Consider the following 27,976-nt stretch of genomic DNA (forward strand, 5'->3'; position numbering starts at 1 on the left):
CTTTTATGCAGCTTTCAAGAATCTAGGTGTGTAGAGTCATGTGTTGTTTTTATGTAGGCCCATATGGTCTACCTGCCAGTAGGTAGTGCTCATGAATTAGCCTATAATGCTCATTCAACTTGGTGGTTGGTATTCCTAATGGGAGCTTTCATGATCTGGACAGGCAGGTTGTTGGTCTGTAGTTGTATGGTCCTTGGCCCTAGTTGGGGTCCTTCATGTCCAGTATTGTCATAGCTTCTGTTATCCAGTCCAGAGCGGAGCTAGTATCTAGCAGCTGGTTCATTTGTTCTGCTAGTTGGCAATGCTCTTGGACATCTGCTGTTGGAATGCTGAATGGTTCCTGCTCTACAAGATTGTGGTGCTCTGTTCTGAGATCTCTTAACCACTGGTGTTGACTCATTCTCCCATATGTTCTCCGAGTACTGTCCTGTTTCTCCTCAGTGTAGATCCATAGTCATGGCTCTGTTGCACTGCAGCTGGGAGTAGACTTTGGATGGTTGGTTGGCAAAGAGAATATTTACAGTTGCATCCAAATCATTCAACTCCCATTGTAAATTAAGTTTACGAACTTTGCAATAAACAGCTGTTTGCAATAAACAAATCAAACAAGAACAATTGATATTGCTCAACCCAACTAATATAACAAGTTGATTGTCCAAATTCAACAAATAAAACCACTTTTGATGACTATCAAACACCAGCTTCAGGCAGAATTCCTGAGGATTCTTAGGCCATTCCTCATGGGCAATTGCCTCCAGTTCACTTATATTTACAGTTTTTGTGTTTTGCAACTAGGGGTGTATTCAACTAAGGATTTTCATAGTCGAATCTGATTCGTCAGCTTTTCCCTTTAGTCGACTAATAGTCGAATCGGGTTTATTTTTATTTTTTTTATTTAGAGCACCTTAAACGGGATCCCGTTCTCATTCAGGACTTTTTTCCTCTTCAAAGTAAAAACCTAAAACACTCAGATAATTGAATAAACACGCTAGGTTGGCTTTATTACCGTCAGTGCGCATTGCACATATCGAACTGTCAGACAGGCACTGTGCAAAATGTCAAAAATATTTTAAATAAAATATGCCTGCCTGAAAATATAAAAAAAATTGCTACACAACAGCAAAAAAGTACAAGGAAAGGTTCAAGTAACGGGGTTTAAAAGCAAACAGCATCAAAAAATGTTTATAGGCCTACTTGCCGAGACGCACCGCGACGAGACGACACGACCGAAACGACAAAAAGTTTTTTTTTCGCCTTACGCGTTTTAAATGGTATGCCATGTTGGTTGTTGTCGTGCGAAATGAAAGACGTTGATGACATAACTTGCACTTTACTTTGTTTGATTCATCTTTATCTTTTTCAAAATACTTTTGAAGTTTTTTAGTAGCCGTTATAATCTCGGCAGATGCTGCGTATTGTGTTGCGTGTTCAGCTCCGCTCGTTTGGATTGTGCAACTGCAGGGTGTGATTTATTAATGTGTAGTAAGGAAGATGCCTATTGTTAATGCGCAAACATCATTTTTAAAGATTTATTAACAGAAATTAGGATGATTTTATTTCACAAAAGGCTATATATAACGAAAACAAGACATTTCATGTAACAACTAATGCTTAGCAGCATCCTTGGGCGCCACCATGCAGTTAGAATGGTACATTCGACTATGACGTTCATAGTCGACTAGGGGGTATAGTCGACTATAGTCGAATCAGCGACTATCGCAGGTCACCCCTATTTGCAACTGTCTTCTTTAAATCCCACTGTAGATTTTTTATGGGGTTCAAGTCAGATGACAATGAGAACGTCTACAGAATCTTCTAGGACTTCTAGGACTTCTGAAACCAAGTCTTGATGGACTTTGAGGTTTTCTTGAGCTGACCTGTCCTTTTGGAAAATCCAAACGAATCAGCCTTAGAGCATCACCGAGCCACCGCCGTGCTTCACGGGAGGCATGGAGCTCTTTTCAGCATGTACTTCATTCTACCTCCTCCAGACATGCCACTGATCCAAAGGCTGGAAAGAAGAGTTGTAGTTTTGTTTCGTTGCACCCCAGAACATAATCCCAAAACTTTTATGTCTTTTTTTGTTTGGTTTTGAACGTATTGGCGCTGACCTTTCTAGTGCATTTGTCTCAGATGCACATCTTGGAGCTCTGGCATGGAAACCTTCAGCGTTTGGTATGCATCTTACTGTGCAAATTGAGACCTCTGTGCCCGCTGCCACCAAACCTAACTGGATTTACTTTGCTGTCAATCGAGGGGTTTTGACCACCTGCATCTTCAGGTACCTGCTGGCAGACAGTGATGGCATCCTCTTTATGGTACCTCCAGCTAATGTAGCCAGTGTTCCTTTAACTCTGATCTTGCAATCTGTGCTTCTAACTGTGTTTCTAGGAAATATTTGTGCCTCTGCTATCAACTTGTATCCTTTAACTAATTAAGCGCTTGATTACCTGCATCACATGTGCTTCAGGCAACACCCATTTTGCAGATGTGTACTGTTATGAGGACTGCTTAGGGGCTTGAATCATTCTTAGGCAGTTATAGACATTAAACATGGAACTTTGTGTTGAGTTTGAACAAACCCACTTATATTAGTTGTGTTTGATAGAACTATTGCACAAAGTATAAAAATTTTACTAACCATAGTTTGCAGTGAGGGTTGAATCATTTTGTCTACAACTGTAATCTTTTGGCCACTGTTTCCTTTGTGTATGTCTGCAGTCGTAACACCAGTGCTGTGTACCTGTGTTTAGCATACACTAGAACTTCACTTACACTTCCCACTGGGCTCTTCTCCAGACAGGCCCTATCTCTGATCCTGATGCTCTTCTGGTGCCCTGTCAGTGTTGTATTGATTTCCAGCCTTTGTTTCCAAGGGGAACAATGGGAGTGGATTATGGTTTGTATTCTGTATCCTAGGATCTCGAGCATACCTACTTCAGTGGCATACATCAGTTTGTTGGTTTTCGTTATACTGTGGTTGTTGGTATTGTGCTTATTCCTGGTCTCGTATCTGCTAGCGTGCAGTCTGATGGTATCTTGACAGCTTCCCGCTGGAGGAGCTTGCAGCGGTGGCTGACAGTAGTTACCTTGGTCACAATCATCGTCTGCTCATCCAGCGCTCAATCACTAAACATGTCCACAGTGCATTCTGCTACCTTGTACCTGAAGTCACCTGACATACTCCTGGATTTTAGTGGAAATTCTGTCCGTTCCTTCTCAGATGCGATAGAATTGTATCTGTACGTTGAAATTTCCCCTTTATTTCATTCACCTCCAGTTGTGACAGAAGGCGTCAGTTCATGATGTTTGAGCACTCGGAAACTGTATGCAACTGTGGTGTGTATACAGTATATACAGAAACCACTTAGGTTCAACTCTAACAGAAGATATTTCTTGAATAAAGTCATGAAATGAACAGACCCTGGTTCCAATCCTAATCCTTAAGGTTCGAGTATGAAATCCTACTGTCACATATGTCACTTAAAAAAAAAAAATCCTTCCTCTGGGTTTATAAATGGCCTGTTCCCATGGTCCACATGTACTTGATTTAGATCCAGTCTGGCTCCACTGTCTTTGCCTTCAGCTGGCAGCACCTCCACTTTCACTGTGTCAGATCCAAACCTTCACCTCAGGCAAATATTGATTCCCTCGATCCTCACCACAGTTCTGCCTCTTCTCCTAATGTACTTACAACTCAATTGCGTGGAGCTTAATGACGTCCAGAACACGAGCCTCTCCTGACAGCACAGTAATCACTGTGGCTTTCGAATTGTGTAAGTGTCTTCAATACCTGTGGCTTGTCCACCTGGAGGGCTTCACAGATTGGATTGGGAACCCTGGAGATTCACAGGCACAGCAGCAATAATAACCACTGGCTGCTTCTTCCTTTAAACTCATCAATTTGTTTGTTTACTTCTTTGCTTCTTCTGTGTTTTTGGTGAATGTGTGAACTGAATTATGTTCCTCTATAACTTTGCATTACATTGTTTTGCATTCTGGAATCACAGAATGATTACATTAGCAACTAGCTCCATTTTCCATCCCTTTCATATTTCTTGCATTTTATTATAAGTGGAAAGAGGAAGGAGAGAGTGCATGTACTGTACTGAATTCAAATTGTGTGTGTGTGTGTGTGTGTACATACATATGAACGTGTATGTGTGTTTGTCTGTATGCACTATGACTGCCTCTTCACTGATTCAATATGAACCGTATTAAGAGTGATTCAAGCCCACAGAAGGCTAGCATTAAATGGAGTTACGGAGAGCCTGTCCAGGGCTGCTGAGGCCTGTCTTTAAAGAGCAGGCCGGCAGACAGCTCTGGCTGGCCTACATACACCACTTCACACTCTGCTTCATACACTGCATAGAAAGCTAACTGAAGCACGGGGCACAATCCAAAGCTCCACAGCACAGGATGCAGATGAAGGTCACCTGAAGCATGTTTCAAGTAAAAAAAAAAAAAGAGAAGAAATTAATTTGCAGTGTGTTTTCATGGAAAGCGAACTGAAGAATGTAGCAGAGAGGAAGAATCAATGAATAAATTCAGCAGTTACATAGCCAGTTTATTAATGAACAGATAAATAAATGAATATAAAATAAAATAATGGCAAGAGAAATTATACTTTACCCATTTTCCAATCTACTGTTGTCTAGGGAATTTTCTTTGGGTTATAGTCACACACACAGCCCTGGTTCTGTCCACATGCATAATAATTGAATAAAGTTCAGTCAGAGGGAGAGGCTCTGAGCTCTGCTGCAGCATAGTGCCCTAGACAGCATGTCATTTATTATATAGATATATACACACACTCACTGACTGTTTAATTGGGAACACATACCTTGTACCTGAAGTCACCATTTACCTTAATAGGTACACTTGTCGTATCAGTGCAATTATGTGTCTGTGTACGATTTATAATGGAGGGAGAGGGCAGCAACCCTAACCAGGACTTCCAGGTGGCAAACGTGTGCTGGGACACCAGTGCATAGCCAGACCACACCTTTACTCTCCTCAGGGACACTCCAGGCAGCCAGAACACACCTTTACCCTCCTCAGGGACACTCCTCCTCACATTGCCCTCTCCTTCAAGAGGTGACGGCGTCTTCTGGGATGGTTCGGTGAGGTCACTAGTACTGCAGCCATGATCTTGCCCTGCTGTGAGGTCATCATGAGGAGACGAATGTCAAGGAGTATGGTTGTGGGGGGGGGGGGGGGGGGGGGGGGGGGGGGTGAGAGTCAGTTATGGGGTGATGGTGGGGGTTTGGGTGATGGTTGGAAATAGGGTTAGGGTAGGGGTTGGGGTGAGGGTTGGAAATAGGGTTAGGGTTGGGGTGAGATTTAGGTTTAGGGTTAGGGTTGGAGTGGGGGTTGGGGATAGTGTTGGGGTGGGGTGAGGGACATTGTGCTCCTTAAATGATTCAGGTGACCTTAATGATTCACTGAATCACTACCTTCTACCTTCATTACACAATTACAAGCTGCAGTTGATATGTGGCTCTGTGCTATGCAAAATGACTCATCTAATCCAGTGGTGCTACTGTACACTCGTGTTGGTGCATTGAGAATGGAGGGGCGTGGCCATTTGGGTGTCAGACGCTAGCACTTGCCACCCTAGAAAAAACCTTACCACCCCAACTGAATTTAAACCATATAAATTCAACTATATTAAACAATTATATTTATCAGAATTTTGTGGTTAGATTTTTTTAGATTTAAATTTAAACAACTACTATCTATTCCTCTAATTGGCTCTGCAAGTTAACAATTGTTATATTTTTATAACAATTACTTTTAAAAATGTGTGGATGACTGCAATACTCCATTAATGTGTGAATATGCTGGTTAGATCAGGCCTCCACTGTGTTGTTCACGCAGTCGGGATGCTTGCACGCATGCTGAGGGAGTGGTGTGTTTGTCAGTTGGCCCTGATAAATGACTGCCTGGCTCCCTTAGTGTGCTCCTGACACCCCCTTGCCACTCCGTGTACAAATCCCTGGACGTGCCCACTTTGAGAGGCACGGTGCAGTCAGCAGGGACTCTGGGGGCAGATGCTGACTCGTGGTTAGCTCAGTGCAGATTAACTTGCACAACTTGCACATGCTAATTGATCAACTGCAGACTGTCCTTACACACTGATTTATGTCTAATGCATTTGATGCACTTACAAATTGGAGGTGTAAGGTACAAGGGGCTTTCTTTAAACAGTGCTCAGTGAATATCAATGTGTTGTGTGTGTGTGTGTGTGTGTGTGTGTGTGTGTGTGTGTGTGTGTGTGTGTGTGTGTGTGTGTGTGTGTGTGTGTGGAGAGAGAGACATTCAAAATTATAGTGAAGTATGCATTGATGACAGAGAAACAGGACATTTGGAACAGAGATATTTCATCAGCTGTGCAAGCAAAGTGCTTCTGATGAGCTACGATTGCAGTTTGTATAAGAAAATGTAAATCGTAACCTTCAGTCCACGGGGTTCTCAAGTTCTGAAAGTATAGATCAGTTAGTTTGTTTTTTAACTTCACTGCTGCCATAGCAACAACTGAAAATGCAAACAGATGTCATTAATGCAATGTCCATCAGTATTAAAATGCCTTTCCACTGGAAATGACTGGAAATCCTTAATTCTGATGTTTTGTTCCACAAAACAATCATCAAGTCTTCTCTTGGTGACTCCAATGTAATCGAGAGTAATACATGAGGAGGAATGGATGAGTCTGTGTGTGCATATATGTGAGTAACTGGAGTAACGAGAGATGTAGATGTATTCAGCATTGGTGTTCTGGTTGGGTCCAAACACCAGACATCATCCCTTGTGTCCTTCTTAAGTCTCGGCCCCTCAAGGCCTGCGCTGGGACACATGACCACCCTGCTGCTGCAGCGTAAAGTAGGAAACACCCATGGACATGGGGCCTCTGTCTGGGAATTACATACGAAGAACTGCCATTACTGCAGAGACTGCAGAACACAGCTAACTGTCACAGACCAGAGGAAGAAGGAGGCAGAGAGGGAAATTAAAGAAGAAATATGTACTTAGAGAGAGAGAGAGAGAGAGAGAGAAGGGGCAGGAAGGAGATAGAATATGCAAAGCTGTGAGTGGGAGGAAGATTGCCTCTTGTGAACCACTAAGTCTCAGAGCTGTCTTGTCCCACCAGTGTTTGACAGAACACACAGTGCATTTGTAACCAACCCTCCTAAGGAAGCTGATTTAGCACAGAAGCTCCACATCGTGGGTTTTATATCCAGCACAGCACATTCCTATGCCTTGTTATGCTCAGATAATTTAGTGAATGGGTAAGTGCCCTGCCCATGCCCGCTGGATTAACGCCGCTGGATTAACGCCGCTGGATTAACACTGCTGGATTAATGCTGCTGGATTAACACTGTGATGAGGAGAAGGAAAGATAAGTGTGCCACAAGATCATTAAACTCTAATGAAAGCAAATGACTTGATGTGTCCAAGCCATTAGAATGACCATCCTTCACATATCTTCAGTGTGAGTTTCAACCAAATAACTGGCACGCAAAATTTAATTCACATCCTTCAGATTTAAACTCTCCCGAATGAAACTCACCTGCATTAAAGTGACCTGCAGAATTAAACTCAACTTTGTTTGGTCAGTACCAGCTATACAGGCGCATCAGTCAGTGGTCAGCTGAAGCTCAGTGTCATGCCGCAGTGCATCATGGGGGAAGTCTCATCTCCTTACACACACACACACACACACACACACACACACACACACACACACACACACACACACACACACACACACACACACACTTCCCCAGTCAGTAGAAACATTTAAATTAGCCCAGATGAAGGGTATTGTGGGAGCTTGTCCTCAGCTAGACTTCACACTGCCTTCTGCCTGGGCATTTGGCTCAGCATAAATGACATCTTTACACACTGACTAAGTTCACTTTTAAGCCCAAGCCAGATGTATAGGCAAATTACGCTGAGCATGTATTTCTATGAAGTGTGACTAATCGTGTGTCAGTGAGGGAGAGAGAGAGGGAGAGGAAGAGTGATTAGAAGAGGAGAGAGAGGTTGGAGGAGGGGAGAGTGTTTAGAGGAGGGAAGAGGTTAGTTAGTGAAGGGGAGAGAGGGTAGTTGGTGGAGGGGGGGTTAGTGGGAGGAGGTGTTAATTAGTGGAGGGTGAGATTATCTTTTGCTGTGGGTGTGCTTAATTCACTGAACAACCAGACAAACATGAAAAGCACTAGAAACTGAATGTTGAAGAACGTGTTGAGTGAATGGCAGGGAACTGGCCAGCCCAGGAGAATCGTGGTTGGCTGTGCTGTTCGGGGGGTGTGGTTTTCTCCAACAGCTTCTAATCGTCTGGCTCCTGTCCCACTGAGCTGCCTGCTTTACAGAACTCTCTGCTGCATTACTGAGCCTGAAGGCTCAGTTGGGATGTTGCCCCACCCCTCAGACTCCTCCTCTTCAGCTTCTGAAGCGACAAAACCACGAGAGGAACTGTCTTTAATACAATAAACATAGGTGGCCCTAAATCTGACGAGGGTGGCCCTAAATGTGAAACAAGTGTCAGGTGACTTTCCCAGTGTAACTTTCTACACCTGCTCCCCATCTACAATTCGTTGTTTCTGGTGTGGGGGTTGATGTGTGCCTGGGGTCACTTCTTCCGACATATGTCACAGCTCTGAAAACATTCCCAGGTTCTCTGTGCACCACTTGAGTGGTGGAAGGAGTTCGCGGTATGTAGTACCATGGACTGAACCTGTGCATTTTGGTCTACAATAAGATATAAAAACAAGTAGCTCACTTAATTCTTTAATTGTGAGTGCCAGGTTCACAGTGATTGCTATTATGAAATCACTTTTATCTCCGACTGCCAGAATAAATGCATAGACAGATAGGTGGAGTCATAAATAAAGACCTAAATAGCTGTGACTGCTTCTTCGTTTTTATAGCTTGTATAAACTGGCCTCCGCAGCGAGAGCTGGCACAAGGTCCAGGACCAGCGAGCGGTGCTGGCTGAGGCAGGTTTAGAGACTATACTGCTTCACTGATAACTGGTGATTAATATTAATGCATTAAGAATGACAAGATCATAAAAGCAAAAGACTATAGAGAACATACTTGTTGCTATAAACAGGTAGATCACAGCTGTAAGGCACTCAGCCAGGCATCAGCATCAGAGTAGGCTGTTCTCTTCACCATCAGAGGGTGTTCACAGTAGACTGTCTATATTGGGCTGTTCACAGTAGACTGTTCAGAATTGGCTGTTCTCTTTGCTCCCATTCAGCCACCCATTTTAAGCAGCTTAACTGAGGTGATATGAACACACAGATCTGATTTCAGCTCATAGCCAAGGGATGACCCATGGCTTGGTGCATCGTGTGCGTGTGCGCGTGCGTGTGTGTGTGTGTGTCCAGCTGTGGCTATAACCGTGTCCATGGTTCTAAGCCCACAGCTGCCACGAGGACATTCAGTGTCTTAATACATACAGACATACATATATGTATATATACAAAAAAACTTCAAAAATTTGCTCCCCTTGGGTTGCCAAATCTTTTTTTCCAGACACACAGGCCTTCTGCCAGAGATCTGAGAGGAGCACAATATTTTCACTATTCCTAGGGCTGTGCTCTGGCCTTTCATCCTGCAGGTCAGGGCTGTTGACTGTGGGAATTGTTGAAGACCCCCGTCATAGCCCCAAATGCCCCCATCACACTCGGGGCAACTTTTGGTTTAAACCGTCCCCATTCAACATATCTCCTCTTTCAGTAACTAGTGCCCATATCACCATCACTGCTGTCTTCTGCATCTGGGTATCACATGCAGCTCATATGCCTTTTCCATGTTTCTGAAGATCAACCCGGGACGTGGTCGTGTCTCTCCTTGTATACAGTTCCCACCCCTACTTCACATCCCTCTACTTTGTGTTGGTGGCCCCTCTGCCCCCTGGTCTTGGCTGGGCTGATACACTTCCACATCAGTAGTACTGCATGTTTGTTCTTGTGCTAGTGCCACTGTGCTGACTTTTTCAGTCCTGATTCATCCGTGGGGCTACAGACTAATCTGTAATCTTGGTCCCTTACAGTAATACTGCTGTTGACATTCCATACTGACTTTATTTTAGTTAGTCCAGCAGTTTTGATCCCCCTGGTCTAATACAACTGATTCAGTTAATCAGAAGGACCTCTGTCCAAAATGTCCTGTTTCTTTGGAAACTTCACTACAATTTTGAATCTCTCTACATCTCTTACTGCAGTTATGCAGTTAGGAGTTACCACAACATGGTCCTCGCACCCCACAATCCCTTTTTTTCTTTCACATTGGTATATTGTTTGCATTTGTATGTTTACATTTATAACTGTAAAATTTTCATATTAATAATTTGTCCTACACCTCCGCCCGTCCCTCCTCACTCTGCTCTCATGTTAACCAGCTTACCACCGGGGTCTATCGCTTCCTTTAGTTTGCCATCACAGCATTAAGATAAAAAAGGGATTCACCAATATCCAGCTTCTACATGAATATACCAATCTGGCTTTTTGTAAACGAGGCTTTTATGTGCAGAATTATTCACATGTTTAAGACGGTTTCATGAATAAGGCCCAATCTTCCAGTATCCTAATTGAATCATTTTGAGCCACTGGTCAGCTCAGAAACCGAATTAAGAGTTTTAATTTCACTACACAGTTCCCCTGGCAGGCTAGTTTGTAAAGGAGCCACTGGGATAATAGCATTAGCATTTCTTTTATTTATTCAGAGGCAGTTTGAAATGATAGAGGCCGCAGAGTGGACCGATAAAAGCTAATGAAATACTCCATCACTAATGTGTTCGCCCTTCTCTCTGCAAGCTGAGACTGACAAACAGGCTTTTCTCTGCCTGATGCAGTGTGGACAGAGCCAGGAATGACCAACTCAGGGTGGAGCTGCAGGCTCTGGGTGGGGCCTGGGGGCGGAGCTGCAGGCTGTGGGCGGGGCCTGTGGGGCGGAGCTGCAGGCTCTGGGTTCAGCAGCAGCTCTCTGTATTTAAACATAAACAGATCGCCACATGTTGACACTCACCAGTACATAACATGACCCACATAGAGAGGCACGATGGGCTAGGCTGACTGATCAGGAACCCGAAAGATTACATGTGGCCTCAGAATAATCACTGGTAGGCAGGAAACAACCGTTTATGAAGCCTTTGTTGTGCTTGCTGGTGGTCAGGTGTGTTGGAGTTAAGGGTGCACAACACACATGACTACCTGCATGTTTGCCCTGCTGATTCACGCACTATTTTTGAGTCAACAAAGATACCCCCTCCATTCAGCACAGGGTCCCCTCTGTGTGTGTGTGTGTGTGTGTGTGTGTGTGTGTGTGTGTGTGTGTGTGTGTGTGTGTGTGTGTGTGTGTGTGAATGGTTTGTCAGTCGATCTTTAGTGTGGCAAAGAGAAAGACTGCAGCAGCCAGCAGAGATTAGGAAAAGAGCACAGGCAACATGATTCTCTCTCTCTCTCTGTCTGTCTCTCTTCCTCCCTCTCCCCCCCTCACTCACTCACTCAACCTCCCCAGAGTCACTGTGCGCTGGAACCTCAGGCCTAGCCACACATGAAAAACATTCAGTAGGTTTGAAAAAATTGAAAGAAACACACTGGAACACACACATTGGAAACCTCCTTTCTGTATCATTACTGTCTCCACATTATCTCCACATACTTTTATAAAAACTGAGCCCCAGGTATATGAGGGCACCTGCAGAGTTGTTGCTGGATGCTGAGGGTGTATGTGATGGTGTGGGACTAGGCTTCAACCCCCCCCCGCCCCCACTGCACTGGTCCCCACATTCTCTCCACTGTTACTCTATTAACATTAAGCACATACAGTACAAGCTCTATATGATGCATCATGAACAGGTGGAACTGATAACTGGAGTTTTCATTTCTAATACTCTTTCAGACTTTCATATACATACTGACTGTTACAGAGTACTGTATTTAGAGCAGAGACATAGCGTTGTGTGTGTGTCTGTGTGTGTCTGTGTGTCTAACTGCAGAGTGTTTATGGATGTCTCTCACAACAGTTGCAGTGCAGATGGTTCTCACTGCAGTGTGTGTGTGTGTGTGTGTGTGTGTGTGTGTGTGTGTGTGCAAGTGCTAATGGTTCTCTGGAGCATGTGGAGCATGTGTGCAGTCTGGAGAATGTGTGGATGACTCTGGAGTGTGTGTGGATGGCTTTTTTTGGTTGTGTGTGTGGATGTGCTTTCTCTAGTGTGTGCGCATGGCTCTTTTGACTTTGCATGTGATGTGTGTCTGTGTGTGTGGCTGTGTGTTTTTCTGCAGTGTTTGTAGATGTGTGTGTGGCTGACGTGTGTGTGTGTGTGTGTGTGTGTGTGTGCATGGATGATTCTGCAGTGTGTGTATGTGTGCACATAGATGGTTCTGCAGTGTATGTGGATGTGTGTGTGCAGATGGCCCTCTGCAGTGTCTACACAGATGACTGCAGGGTGTGTGCAGATGACTTTGCAAAGTGTGGGAATGGCTCTGTGCACTGTGTGGATGGTCCTATGGGCTCTTTGCAGGGTGTGTTTGTGTGTGTTAGACGTTGTGTGTAGACTTTGTGTGATAAGGCTCTTCATTGCTTTGCTTGGGGCCACATGTGTTATTTTTATTCATTTGTCATCATGAGCATGCAGCCAGGTTCAACGGGTTGATGGTGAATACACACTATGTAACAACACACACAGGTGTGCACAACACACACAGGTGTGCACAACACACACAGGTGTGCACAACACACACAGGTGTGCACAACACTCACACATGTTTGCACAACACACACACACACACACATGCATGCTCAACACACATACACACACATATGCACAAAACACATACACAAGCACAACACATGCACACACATACAACACACACATGAATGCACATCTCACACACACACAACACATACACACACAAACATGTACAAAACACACACACATGCACAGCACACACACACATGCACAGCACACACACACACATGCACAACACACACACACAACACACACGCATGCACAACACACACGCATACACAACACACACACGCGCACAACACACACACATGTACGCACACATGCACAGTCATGCAGACAGAGCAGATTGTGTTTCAGGAGTGCACTTACTGACTTGCCATATTATTAAACAAAATATAATATTCTAAGCAGAATTATGCTCATATTTACATATGTTTGAAATGTGCTATAGCAGACATGATGTATAGATATGTAAAGAGTATGCAAATGTTGAGATGACTTACCATGGAAGACTAACTAATCACATCTCTCTCTCTTTCTCTCTCTCTCTCTCTCTCTCTCTCTCTCTCTCTCTCTCTCTCTCTCTCTCTCTCTCTCTCTCTCTCTCTCTCTGTCCATCGTCTGCGGCCCCTCGTGGTTCTAGGGACGTTTCGTGGGGTCTGTAAGAAGATTGACCACTTTCCTGAAGACGCTGATTATGAGCAGGACACAGCTGAGTATCTACTGCGTAAGTCTGCCCAGAGAGCCGTCCGAGCTCCCTCACGGCTGCTGCCTCCACCCGCCTGGCCTCCGCCTGCTGCCGCTCACTGGGAGCACATGCAGCGAGAAGGGTCATATAGGCAAGATGGATTTTTCTTGTTCAGGTCCAGCGGCTTTTTTCGCGGTTTCAGCAATGACCTCCACCCTTTTGACTGTCTCGTAGATTAGGTGCGGTGTGTCTTGAAATTGCTTGGTGACTGAAGCTTAACACCCTAGACGCACCCATCCGAGCGGATCATAGAGCGCGGGGAGATAAATCTCACTGGCCCTGCAGCCAGTGCAGTGTCTCGGTCTCGTATGCCCGGCTCACGCGCCAGCACTGACATCTCCTTTACCGTCGGCTGCTGCACAGAGCCGCCGTGTGCTTGGGTTTATCAAGTAATGTGCAAACGTAAATAACAGCATGCAAAACTGTAACAAATACAATGGCAGTTTGCAGGAAACATAATCATGTCAGGTGTTATTACAACCTGATGATGTATGTTTTATTTTGGACCTTTATACAGACTCTAACCTGTAAAATCATGCTAAATACTGTGAAAACTTTTTTGCTACATTTTTTCTACATTGATTTTTCCCTTATCTCTGTTTCTTGGTGTGAAACTGTTGGTGTGACTGTTTTGACTGTGTTTTTAAGGCTCATTCATTCTTGACACCTTGCCTGATTGGCTAGGCTGACCAGATTGGTAGACGACATTAAAACGCTGCCATTAGTTTAGTGCTACTCTAACATAACAAGTCCCATAGAAATCCTTGTGGAAATTAGCATTGTGGCTATTTTGTAACTTATTTCAAACTAAGGTGAATGTGTAATGACTTCTTTATATGGATGTATATGCAGATGTAGGAAGAGGAGATGTAGGAAAGGTTGGGTGTGATAATGGTAATCTCATATACACCCTCATACAGTAGTGTTATATATACCTTCACACAGGTGGCCACACACAGGTGGCCACACACAGGTGGCCACACACAGGTGGTCTCACACAGGTGGCCACACACAGATCTTCACACAGGCAGTTGGTAGAAATACAGCACAGATGTGGGACTGGCATCCCACAGCAAGCAAGACTCCTGCCAATAAGTGTTTGCAAAAGGGTTTTTTAGGCTGAAATGCCTGGGGAAATAGGTCTAGCTCACAGTGTGTCCCTACGTGTGTGAGTGTGTGTGGGAGAATGTATGCATTTAAAAATCTGCTATCCAAAATTGCACTTCTAAGATCTTGATATTTTTTCTGTGTCTTAAGGGGAAAAAATGATTGAGAGAAACTGAGAGATACTGAGACAGAGAGAAAGAAACAAACCGAGAGAGAGAGTGAAAGAGGGAAAGAGAGGGGGAGGGGAATAGAGAGATGGAGAGAGAGCGAGAGAGAGAGAGAGAGAGAGAGGTCCACTGAGGTATGTGGACATGCCCTGCGGCTGAACTCTTTCACTGGAGCTTCCTCACAGCTCTTTAAAATGTGCTTTGGTGCCATTGGACTGTCAGTGAAAATAAAGATACCAGTCAAATACATTTAGAAGCACAGCACCATTTTGCAAGCAGCCTGGTTTGAGAGGAGCTGAGAGATAGACTGGAAATGGAGCTGATATGGTTGGGTGCCTTCCCAGACCCGCCCCCTCCCTCTCATCCTCTCTCCTTCTCTCATCCAGCTTCTCTCTCTCTCTCTCTCTCTCTCTCTCTCTTTCAAATGCTATAAGCATGCCTCTCTTTTGTCATGTTGGATCTGTTGGAGCACATGTGATGTCCTGTTCTGTTCTGTTCTGTTCTGCGCTGCACACCATATATATTCACTCATTCATATTCATATTCACTCCTTCATATTGACTCCTTCAAATTCATTCACCCACTTCGCATTCTGATGTGTGAGGCTTTGTGTATCCAGCGTCCCCGTTCACCACCCACAGGCTGAGAGACATTAAGTGACAGGGGCACACACCTCATACCCTCCACCCTGCTGCAGTGACTCCTCCACCCTGCTGCGGTACACGTTCAAAAGTGTAATGACGCCACAGCACCCTCTTAAGGGCAGAGCAGCTGGGCAGTTTTTGAAGACCTGCCTGTAGTGTTCTCTTCACTAGCTTCCAGTACCGTGATGACAGTGGTCAAAGCCTGATCTGTACCTACAGTACTTCAAACCTCAAATACCACTTGGCTTGAAACACCATGCTTCAAATCTCATGGAAGTGTGGAGACTCTCTGTCCTGCTGACAGACGGTAGAATGAACCTCCGCTGGCTGTGTGAACAGTAGAGGCCCTTTCAATCTTCAAACGCAGACTGAGGACTCATGTATTTGTGCAGACAGACAAATTATTATTTAAATCATTTGTATTTAAATCATCATTAATCCTGCAGCTGTGGAATGTTATTCTCCTGCTTATTAACAGAACACTCTACTCCTTGTTTCATATTTAAACTGCACTTATTGTTTTCATATAAAGATCTTGTTTATTTCTGTTACTTCTGGGTATGAGCATCGATCCCTGTATTGCAGCAGTGTTGTAGTTTAACAGTGTCTTTGACTATAACCTCCTGGCTTGGATACATTCTATGAGTAGAAGCCACAGCACATTTGTAGCCAGGATAAAAGCATCAGCTAAATGCAGAAATGTGAAAAACGTAAAAAACGGTAAATGGACTCCCTTAGACTCCTACAGAGATTCCTTTCATTCACATCTGCCTTCAGTGGCATTAGTTCAGTACTGTTCGTTTTTGTTTTTTTTCTGCATGGTTAGGACCATAGGGACTATCCCAGAGAAAGCTAGCAGTCACACGTCTCAGACGTCCCTTAACAAGAGTCCACTGTCTCCTCCTTTGATGGAGTCCTGAGGCAGCCAGTATGGCAGTTAAACTAAATTATGGAAGAGTGTCTTTATAGATAATAAGAGTTTAAGGTAAAAGGTAATAAGAGTTTATAGATTATCTATCTATCTATCTATCTATCTATCTATCTATCTATCTATCTATCTATCTATCTATCTATCTATCTATCTATCTATCTATCTAAGCTGATGAACTAGCGTGTAACTATCTATCTAAGCTGATGAACTAGCGTGTAACTATCTATCTAAGCTGATGAACTAGCGTGTAACAGAGCCCTGTGTGCCGGAGGTTTGTGCAGCTGGTGGGGGTGGCACTGCCAGTCCCTCCCTTCTCTGCTCAGGGCACAGACATTACCACCACAGGCACAGCAGAAGGGCTTTGGGCGGACAGATGCCATAGTCGTGCATAATCTGATGCCTCCCTGATGAGAGCAGTTGTGTTGGCCATTCACACTTCCAAGGTTCCTCTTTCATTCTGCCTGGATATAGGCGAAGCCAATGTGGTGGAGGGCATGGCCAGGGGTGGAGGGCGAGCCTGGATTTTCTGCTTTAAGACTATAAGGACATTGTGCTGCTAATTGGGAAGGAAAGTGTGATGCTTCTTAGACAGATGTTGACTGCTCCAAAGTTCGGATCTGTGAGGGCTGCTTTCTTTGCAACTAAAGGCAGAGTGTGGAGGAGCTGTTGTTTTTGATGGGGTCAGTCCCTCCACCTGGATCTCCATGTGGAGCGGATCCAGTGAAATGCTCTGAGGAGTTCAGATGCTTGTACCATGAAACGAAGCACTGAACATTCAGATCATCACACTGGATTGTAGTGTAGCCACTGTATCCAGTCATGGTGCTACACAAACAACACACACACAAACAAAAGCACACGCATTCAGTCACGTTTTAAAAATATTAGCTCATAAATATTACATTTACATAGGTCTAACACTCTGTTTATCAAAGGCACACTGATTTAGTATAATGTATTATGAACCTAACAAATGTTATAATATGATGGCTGAAATCGTGTGTGTGTGGGTGTGTGTGTGTGTGTGTGGGTGTGTGTTTGTGTGTGTGGGTGTGTGTTTGTGTCTGTCTGTCTTCAGGAGCAGTTAGAGCATCCAGTATATTCCCCATTATGAGTGTGGGTTTGCTCTTCATGGGAGGGCTGTGTGTGGCTGCAAGTGAATTCTACAGAACCAGACACAATGTCATCCTCAGCGCTGGAATCTTCTTCGTCTCAGCTGGTAACACACACTACCCATCTACTGCGGTGTGGCAAAACACACTGTCCATCTATAAGACTGCGTGAATAGACACATTCATACACACCATTACAACATACACAATCACTGCTACAACACATATGAACCCCTCTAGCACTGTGACATCATCTTTACCCCATACAGCACTGTGACGGCACACATATTCACACTAATGGAATTCACACACCCAATGGGATTCATGTAGAACAACATTCTGAAATCATTCTGAAATTTTTCTGAAATCATTCTGAAATGGTTCATGTGGTTCACCAATTTTCTTCTACTTACAATTTTCACTAAGAAATGTACAAAGTGAGGCTAATGTTATACTGCTAATTGTTTATAGATGTTTTATCAAGGTGTTAAATTAGCTTTGAGTTTAAATGTAAAATATAAATTAACCTTAAATGTTGCAACAGTAGTCATTTTGAGAGAACAGCTATTCATCTGCAAATGTCTGATGAACTGTCACCCGCTGACTTTTATATTCAGATTTTATTTCCAAATTAACCTTATATTAAAATTAATTCCTGTCATTTAACAGTTCACACTTGCCAGTCACTGTCAAGAGAACGTTCTGTAAGACATGGTAGTATGACATTTCCCATTATTCCCATTATAATACAAGTGTGAGCAGGAATACTGGGGGGGATAAGATATTGTGGTGTGCACACCACAATTGTGCAGTAACCCCTTGGCCGTCTCATATTTTTGTCTTGCATCACCTGCTTAAATTTAATTTTTTTAATCTGAATTTTTATGAAGCCATATCTTCATGTCTGTGACTGGCTATAAATGTTTCTTTCCCATGACTCAACTTCATAGCAGCTATGAAATTCCACTAACAATATTGTTAATGTTCATTTACTGATCCTAGACAGCAGGAACATTGCTCTTTTTACCTACAAACACTATTTTTATGAATGATATAAATCAGACAGGACGCTTAGCTTTGTTCGCCATTCAGGGATGTCAAATATGCTAATTTACAGTTTCTCGTGATTTTGGATAAGTGGGACTGTCAAATGTCATTTATGACTATTTAGTGACATTAGAAGCCTTTGCAGAATTTGACACTCATACAAACAAACTCAGAAAACAGACGCACACAGACCTTGAATGAGAGAGATTTTTGTACAGATTGTATCCTTGAAACTGTCCTGGGGTAAAAACTAGATTAACAGAAAAGGTACAAATACAGAATCCAAACAGTCCAAGTCAAATTTACCAGCATAAAGACAAAACCAGGCAGAAGTACAACGGGGCTACTCCAAAAGTCTAAAACGTGAGACAAACCAGATTGAACTATGAATAACATGCAAAGTAAGGAACGCCCCTGTATGCTTCCAACAATGTTGTTGGTAATAGTTCACAATGAGAGTGTATGGCAAACTAGGCTATCTAGTCTGTGATAATGAGGAACAGGCGGGGAGGATCCCAGTAATTAGGGGAGGAGGATCAGAGCCAGCGACATTGGGCATGCTGGGAATTGGAGTTCCCTGGGTCTGGTCGCATGACAGTACACACACCCCCCAAAGTGTCTAGAATGGCCAACGTGGCGAATGTAATTTGTTGACCGGGGGGCCGGTACAAATTCATTAAAGTGCCGAATCTAGCCCTGGTTCACACTGTTCCGCAGACATTTTTGTTCCGCAAACATCCGGGGCTTATGAAAACCAAACAGGCATTAAAACGACAGGCTTAAAAAGGTTAATTTCTTCCAATTGCTTGCGCCCGCCCCACACTTTGAGAAACGTTGAGATAATGCATCACTGATCCCCGTCTCCTAGAATTGAAGATGCCTCTGTGTAGATGGGTGTGCCGTCATAGTCGATGGTTCATTTGGTGTAGCCTTATTCATCTAGGGGACCTGAAACTACAGGTTTAAGCAGCAAAACATGAAATTATCTGGATGTGCGGTAGTGTGGAGGGAGATCAAGTTGGTACATAAACTCATTTATTCACTTTATCTTGAAGGGTCCAATGTTGCAGGGTTTGAATTGTGACAAACACCTTGCAGGTGGAAATCCTTCATGGACAGCCAGACATTTCACCCATTCATCTACAGTGGGTATGTCAGATCAGGTGCCAGTCCATGGTGCCATATTGGGTTGATAACCCAGATAACTCTCGAAAGAAGCTCATCTTATGGTTGAACTTATTAGTGAGTTTTGTGCCATCTCTGCCTATGGGAGAAACAGAGTCAACCAAAGTGCTGTACAGAGTGGCTAAAAGTACAATATATAACCAACTAATATGATAAACACAGAATTTTACATAGCATAGAACTTTTAAAATACATACGAATACACCATGTAAGATAAGTATACAGTATGTAAGACTTACTGCTGTCCCTATTCGTTTGAGGAATGCTAACCACACTTGGGAGGTGAATTCACATAATCTATCGGAGAGGATGTCTTGGAAACCATAAGTTGTGAAATACATGCTGGAAAAGTGTATCAGATGTCTGATAGGCATTGGGAATAGCAGTAAAAGGAATAAAACATTCTTCTCTGGAGTATCGGTATCATTACCGTAAGTATGGTGGTGTTGCCTAGAGATTCCAGTAAGTCTATCACAAAATCCAGAGCTAGATGAGTCCAAGGTTTCTCTGGTACAGCAGGAGGGTGAAGCTTGCATCCAGAAAGCATTTTAGGAGTTTTGTATTAAGAGCAGATCAAACAAGGTGGGACATACCTGTGTACATCAGTGTCTCCCACCAATAGCGTCTGGAAATGAGTTGACGTGTGTTTCCCCTGGATGAACCATTGTGAGAGAAGTCAGTGAGGATCAGGAGAAGATCTCGACATGCAGGGAGTACATGCATTTTCTTTGGAGGACACCAGTGGTGGGTTAATCCCTTTGTCGATCTCCCAACAGATAGATGATATTATCATTTTGGGAAGTAGGGTGTATTGCTGTTCTTGTTTTTCTTCATCTGCCTCTTCTTAGTACATCCTAGGGAGAGCATCTGCCTTAGCATCTGCCTCTATCTGGCTCAATAGGTAATCATGAAATCGAACTGCTCGAAGAAATGTGACCAGCATGCCTATCAACCTGAGAGTTTCCTTGTGTTGTGTAAAAGTTTTTATGATCCGTGATTACCTTAAAGGGCTGATTAGCCCCCTCCAGCCAGTGTTGCCATTCCTCTAAATCGAGTTTGATGGCCAATAACTTTCTTTGCATTCTGCTGGTTTTAGGTTGTGGGACTAATAAGGTGCTGGATGCAGATGTGATTCACCAACACGTTATGATAGAACAGCTCCGATCCCTACGTTAGAAGCGTCAACTCCACCGCTTTGAATGGGGTTGAAGAATCTGGGTGTTAAAGTACCGTGAAAGCCATCTTGAGCTGTTTGAAAGCTTGTTCTGATTCATGTAACCATTTCTTTTGCTTGGGACCTCCCTTTAAGAGAGCAGTGAGGGGTGCTGCAATAGTACTGAAGTTACATATAAAATGTCGATAGAAATGAGCGAAACCCAAGAATCTCTGTAATTGACATACCATAGTACCGTTTTTCCCAATTTGACACACCTGTGTGTGAGTAGATCAGGAGAATAGATTAGAAAGTCATAAATATATGCTATAATGCATCTGCCTAGGTATTCCTGTAAAATATTGTTGATAAGTACCTGGAGCTCTGACACTTAGATCTGTGCTTAGATCTTGACATTCTGGAGGAAAGTGGAAAGCTACAGGGTTGCCGTTTTCAGGGCTTTCAACGGTAGTAGATTGTACTCGATTGATTGGGGAATGAACACAATTTTCTAAGCAAAAGAGTGACCAGGCTACACTATCTTGTTCCTTTAATGAAATGTGTGGGTCATGTTCGTTCTGAATGGTGAATGCGATAAGCTTCTGCATGCCAGAAGCTGGCAGATCATATCCTTGAAACAGTCCAGAGGTCCAAACCAGGGAGGTAGCAAAGGTACATAGTCAAAAACAGTCAAAAAAGACAGCAAAAAGACAAAACCAGGGGTCGGGTTGCATGACACCTATGTTACATCAAAGTGTAAGAAATTTAATAAAACACAAAAATGTACATGAAGCCCGTTCAAAAATGAAAGTCATGAGAAGCTGTAATTCCTGAAGTGAAGTGCATGTAATACTGTACTGTTTTTGACAGATAACTAGAGGTAAATGTCCAATCAGGAACTTTTCTCCAGCATTGAGTGTCTGTGAGTGTGCCCAATGTCGCTACCCGATTTGAACCAGAAACCCGATTTGAACCAGAAACCCGATTTGGACTACGCATGCGTGCAATTGAACGTCATTTCGGATAAGTTTTACTGCCTTTTTTTTGTTTGTTTGTTTTTTGTTTTTGGTTATTTTACTGAGAACATATTAGCTCACAAACGATTTATGATGTCATCCTCTGACACAGACGCCTGTGGTGTGTTTACTGCTTGTTGACTGATTAACTGGGATTATTGACAAAGAAACTGTCTGGCCCTGTTACAACAGAGTATCGACCCATGTGGTGTTTTGGTCTGACAAAGGCTGGTAGGCGGGAAAAATTCTCTGTTGGTAAATATTTTGAGAAGACCGTGGAAGGCAGTGGAAAGATACAAATGGCTGATTCAGTCAACTTTTTGTTGCAGCTACAGTCCCTGACATAAGTTCTGTCGCTTATCCATGTTGTGAAAACAAAAGCTTATAACCTGACTTTAAATTCATTGATTGGTTTTAGAAATGACTCATATGAAAGCTGAAACCCTCCCAAATGAAATTTAATTTACGGAAATAAATTTGCTTTACTGCAAAAATATTGATCATTTAATGAACACAGAAAGGTCAGATTTTGGCAAGACAAAAGTTTTGTCACCCACAGAAAGAAAGGTGAAAATCAAACAAATAATTCACTTCATATACAAATATATGCTTCATAACACTGGTGAATGACGTTGTGGTGCTATTAGAGCCATATTTAATATTTTGTGTGACTTCCACGAGCTTGAAGGACCGCATCTGTGCGGTTCGACAATGATTCATACAATTTATTGATGAAGTCATCAGGAATAGCAAAGAATGCAGTCCTACATGCCTCCCAGAGTTCATCAAAATTCTTTGGTTTTGTCTTCCAAGCTTCCTCTTTCATCCTACCCCAAACATGCTCAATGATGTTCATGTCTGGTGACTGGGCTGCAGTCCTGGAGCACCTTGATCTTCTTCACCTTGAGGAACTTTGATGTAGAGATGGATGTATGAGATGGAGCACCATCCTGCTGCAAAATGTGACCCCTTTTATGATTGGAAATATAAGATGTAACTAATACTTCTTGATATTTTAGGCTATTGATATTGCCTTCCACCTTGCAAATGTTTCACACACCCCCATACTGAATATAGCCCCAGACCATGATCTTTCCACCACCGAACTTGACTGTTTTCTGGGTGAATCTTGGATCCATACGGGCTCCAGTAGGTCTCCTGCAGTATTTGCGGCAGCTGTGGTGTAATTCAACTGAAGATTCATCTGAGAAATCCACCTTCTGCCACTTTTCCAGCATCCATCCATTTAGCAGGCTGTGGGCCTTAGCAAATGCCACACGGTTTTTTACCTGCCTTTTGTTTAGTGCTGGCTTCTGGGCACTGATTCGACCATGGAGGCCATTTCGAGACAGAATCTTACAAACTGTTCTAGTTGACACAGGGACTTGAGGTGACCAGGCCTGGTGGAGCTCTGCTGCAGTGGAAGAGGGACTGGCTTTGGATTTTCTAACCAACAAACGTTCCTCCCGAGCAGTTGTCTTGTGGGGTCTGCCGGACCTGGGCTTGTCAAAAACATCTCCAGTCTCTTCAAATCTTTTTTTTATTCTTTGTACTTGACGCTGAGATACATTAAAGGTGCCAGCCACCTCTGTAGTGGATTTGGTCTTCAGCATCTTGATAATCAAGGCTTTGGTCGCAGGATGGATTTTTGGCATGTTGTCAGAGGTCAAGTTGCAGTGCAAGTGAAGGTCTGGGGTGCTGGAGTTCTTTTTATACACACCCACTAATTAACCAATCAATTAGTGAGCACAGGTGAGGCTGTAAACTAGGATTGGGTGCATTATATGACAAGGCGACAAAATGTTTGTCTTGCCAAAATCTGACCTTTCTGTGTTCATTAAATGATCAATATTTCTGCAGTAAAGTAAATTTATTTTCGTAAATTAAATCTCATTTGGGAGGGTTTCAGCTTTCATACGAGTCATTTCTAAAACCAATCGATGAATTTAAAGTCAGGTTATTAGCTTTTGTTTCCACAACATGGATAAGCAACAGAACTTATGTCAGGCACTGTATGAGAATGTTCAGTGAGCTGTTGGGCGAAAAACATGACGCCTTGTTCTATGTCTGTATATGTTGTGTACCTCGTCCTGTGTGTGTGTTTATCTGTATCAACTCATGTCGTAAGATTTGAGAATACTACATATACTACTTATCCAGAGCTACTCACACAAGATAATATTTTACATACTTTTACAGTATTTTTTACATGACCCATGACCTTGGTCATGCTAACATCCTTTCAGCTTCTAGCATTGTGTTCTTCCTTGTTATCCTTGTTATCAAAATGTGTAAAACCAAATTTCCATCAATTTCCTCTCAAATATTAGTGAGCGGATGAAACCGCTAACATCCTGATTTTTGTAGTATTTTGTAGATTTTTGTATTTGCTGCGTCTGGCTGGTAAAGGTTGTGTCTAGCCTTTCTGTGTAGTGGTACGATGAGGTGTGTTTAGACTTAGATGCATAAAGTTTTCTGACTCCTCCCTTCTTTTCAACACCCTTTTCTCTCCCTTCCTCCCCATCACTGCAGGGCTCAGTAACATTATCGGGATAATTGTATATATATCTGCCAACTCAGGAGATCCTGGGCAAAGCGATTCCAAGAAGAGTTACTCATACGGCTGGTCCTTCTACTTCGGCGCTCTCTCCTTCATCATGGCCGAGACGGTGGGCGTCTTGGCCGTGCACATGTTTATAGAGAAACACCGTAAGCAGAGGGCCAAGTCGCGCACAGAGCTCATTAAGAAATCTGCGTTCGGCCGCATTCCGAGCTACCGCTACCGCTTCCGGCGCCGATCCAGCTGTCGCTCCAGCGAGCCCGCCTCCCGCGACCCCTCCCCCATCGGCAAGGGGGGGTACAGTGGCCCAGCAGCCGCCGACATCTCCATGTACACACTGTCCCGCGACCCTGGCAAGGCCCCCGGGGGGACCCTGCTCAACTCTGAGTTCCTGCAGGCCCACAACTCCAACTCTAAAGACTTCAAAGACGCAGCAAGCCGGAGGACAACGCCAGTGTGATGCTGTAGGGGGTGTCTGGGTTTAGGGGGTGAATTCAAGCACAAGACAAGTGCCATGACTTAACAAGAGACTTGAGCAGAGAAACTCAAAACAGCCTGGAGAAACCCTAGTAAAGACCTGCCAGAAAACCCTCTTTCACTAGTGAACATAAATATATATAGATAGGATTAGGGTGAAAATAGAGAGTATATGGGTTGACGTAGGGTTAATATAGGGTTAATATGGGGTTAATATAGGGTTAATAGGTAGTTATTGTTAGATTATTGGTGCTTCCTTTTATTGTTCATTTTTCAGTTTATTTTGTTTTAACTGAGAGTGTAATTGAATACCCCCCCCCCAATCACCCCATGGCATGGGTGATTGCTGCTCAAATGGAACAATACTCTCCTCAGACTATACTCTCCTCAATGTCACTCTTCAAAGAACTTCCACTGTTAGTCATAAAATGTGACATGTAGATGTTAGCCCAGTGAAACTGTGAGATGCTAAACTTTTCCAAAGCCCTTTGGAAGTGAAGGAGAGGGCAGGGTGCAGTTTTTTTTACAGCTGGATTGAAAGGCTGACCCTCACCTGCCCTTACGGATAGAGGCCCTGTTTCTGGGAGGGCCTATCCACATTCAGGAGGCTGCAACCAGCAGCCCTGATTTCCTGTCCTGGACTGGGTGTTTTAACCTAACCCCTAGTGCCATCGACTCTGGGTCTCCAACAAGCCATTGTCCATTCTCACCCTCATCACCCTCACCACACAAACACACACACACTCACACACACACAAACACACACACACTCACACACCCACAGTCTGGTCATCATCTTCTTCATGTCCCAGAAAGCTGCTACGCTGAGCTCTGCCAAACATCACTCCACTCAGCTCATGTTCCCCAACAAATATTCTTTACACAACTGTTCATAACAGGTGGTAAAACGCTTGCTATTAAACACCATCTTACACCCCACCTAAGCTCCTGTAATTACATTTCTTTCACTAATGTTTAAAAAGAATAAGAACCTAGTTTGCCATTTACACTGAGATATATAAATATATATATACATATACATATAGGTGATTCATTTGGTTATCTTGTACCAAGATGATTAAAGTAGTATTTATTAGTATGTATATTCTTATCTTAAATTAGATTTCAGATGTTATCAGCAGATTAGTGAGTGCCTGCCAATTGTAGATTTCAATTTTGTAGAGTTTTAATACTTCTTAAATAGAACCAGAAACATATTAAATGTGTCGTCTCTACATGTAGATGTTGCAGGAAGTCAGGAACTCCAGACTAACTGCAAGGAACTCTCCACGTGAGAGCAGGGGCTGGTACTGTAGCTGTCTCTGGGCAATGGTGTCCATGGAGTCCAGTGAGGAAACTCTGGGACCTCAGAAATTCAGTACAGTTCCAAGGCTGAGCTCAGATGGGGTGAGACCCCCACAATTACTTCACCTTCCCAATCTTCACAATAGCACAGCACACACACACTATAAAAACAAAAACATTAGTAAATGGGCACTTTCGAAACCTGAAGTGCTTAATCTGCAATGTAGAGTCATTCAATATAAAGATGCTATCTTCTGACTCATACACATGTGATGTAAATACAAAATAGGATTAGAATACAGTAATTTAGTTGTTATATTAATATAACTCCAAGGGCTTTTGGTTTTTAAATTATTTGAGCTGACAAGGGCTTTGAAGTAGTTATAGTTCTATGGAAACAATAGTTTTGCCCAAGGAAATATTTAAATATTTAAATTGCAAAACATTTACATACAGTACCTGTTCATATTCATATTTGCAAAAGACTTTCAAGGTCAGATGCGATACTGTTAAGAATACAAAAACGATGCAATTTAGTCTGCATTACATTTCCTTTTTGCCTGTGATGCAGGGGCGGAAGTAGTTGACATTAAAAGCCATGCAGTTCCATGGGTGTCTTGCCTATTTCCAATCATATTTATGCAGAGCTAAAGATTTATCTGCCATATATAATCTCCAGGTATGTCATTACATCATCTTACAAATGTGTCTCCTAGTCTCATCTCATTCTGCTCATTTTATGTCATCCACATTACCCAACTTTACTTACACCTTCACTGAGGGGTTATTATTGTAAATGTTTTGTTTCAGTTGGGTTTGTGTTGTGAAGTTGTGTTGTTCTAAGTGTGAAACTAAAGGAGGTGTGGAGGGGGGGTGGTCTATGTTCTAGAGTTCCACAGGGGTGAGTTCCACAGGGGTGTGCAATGTGTCCATTTTCCTCTCTTCCATGCTCTCTCAGGCCAACTACTGCCTGTTGTTCCTGCCTTTAGAGAGCCTTCCCCCACAGGCTTCTCTTCCTCCTTCGTCCATCTCAGTCAAACCTCCACTCTGCTCTGTTGGGACTGTTACTGCTGAGCGATGACCCTCCCTCTGTCCCTAGACCTGAGCCAGCGCCATGCTGGCCTGCAGGGGACGTTGTGCATGTAACCTCGCAACGAAGGCAGTGGTCTCAGCTTACAACATGCTGTAGAAAAGCACACCTTTTAAATACTGTAGTTGTTTAGAAATAATTAAGGTCATTATATACAGAAAAATATTTAAAAGTTAGAAAATAAAGTCAGTTTTGAAAAATGACAAAAGTGGATCTCTGTCTGTACTTCACTTTCATTATGTGGGAGTAAAATTATTTTCCAATGCTATACATCACAATAAACTGTGTTCACTCATGCTACATGTAAAATGATTGCCTGGACTTACCTGCAATACTCAAATTTGAATTATTTGAGTATTTGTAATTATTTGTGTGCTGTAATCACCAGAGGTTTCAAATTAAATTACTCATATGACGAGTCAGAGTCAGAGATTCAGAAAACATATTTACACAACATACAAACAATGGCATCATGGCATCCTTGAAAGGAGAGTAATCCATTACTCATCTTAAGCACAAACATCTCCAGGTAAAAAAATCCTTCACAGATAAAAAACGCTTACATCTAATGCTTTAGACATCTGCTTTTATTCTGAAATTGAGTTTCCAATTTGACAGTAATAAGGTTTTTAAGCATCGCTTTTTATCATCATTAACCTGACAGACAAAGC

General features: G+C 43.1%; 1 protein-coding gene across 5 annotated transcripts in view; it reads left to right on the forward strand.

The window, feature by feature from the left end:
* Nucleotides 1-27,596, forward strand: part of cacng3b (calcium channel, voltage-dependent, gamma subunit 3b) — a 46,536-nt gene extending 18,940 nt beyond the window's left edge. Inside the window, exons 2-6 of one of the 5 annotated variants that reach the window (XR_013127623.1) lie at nt 13,407-13,490; nt 17,439-17,579; nt 24,406-26,317; nt 26,787-26,894; nt 27,174-27,596. Coding sequence is in view for 1 of the 5 variants with exons in the window: in XM_076995983.1 (XP_076852098.1) it covers nt 13,407-13,490; nt 17,439-17,579; nt 24,406-24,893 (713 nt within the window). In the remaining 4 variants the exon portion in view is untranslated. Of the gene's footprint in view, nt 1-13,406; nt 13,491-17,438; nt 17,580-24,405 lie in introns of all 5 variants that reach the window. The other 4 variants (XR_013127617.1, XR_013127616.1, XR_013127615.1 and 1 more) reach the window with 4 other exon arrangements.
* The last annotated feature ends 380 nt before the right edge of the window (nt 27,597-27,976 follow it).

The sequence above is a fragment of the Brachyhypopomus gauderio genome, chromosome 2 (assembly GCF_052324685.1).
Source record: "Brachyhypopomus gauderio isolate BG-103 chromosome 2, BGAUD_0.2, whole genome shotgun sequence".
NCBI lineage: Eukaryota > Metazoa > Chordata > Actinopteri > Gymnotiformes > Hypopomidae > Brachyhypopomus > Brachyhypopomus gauderio.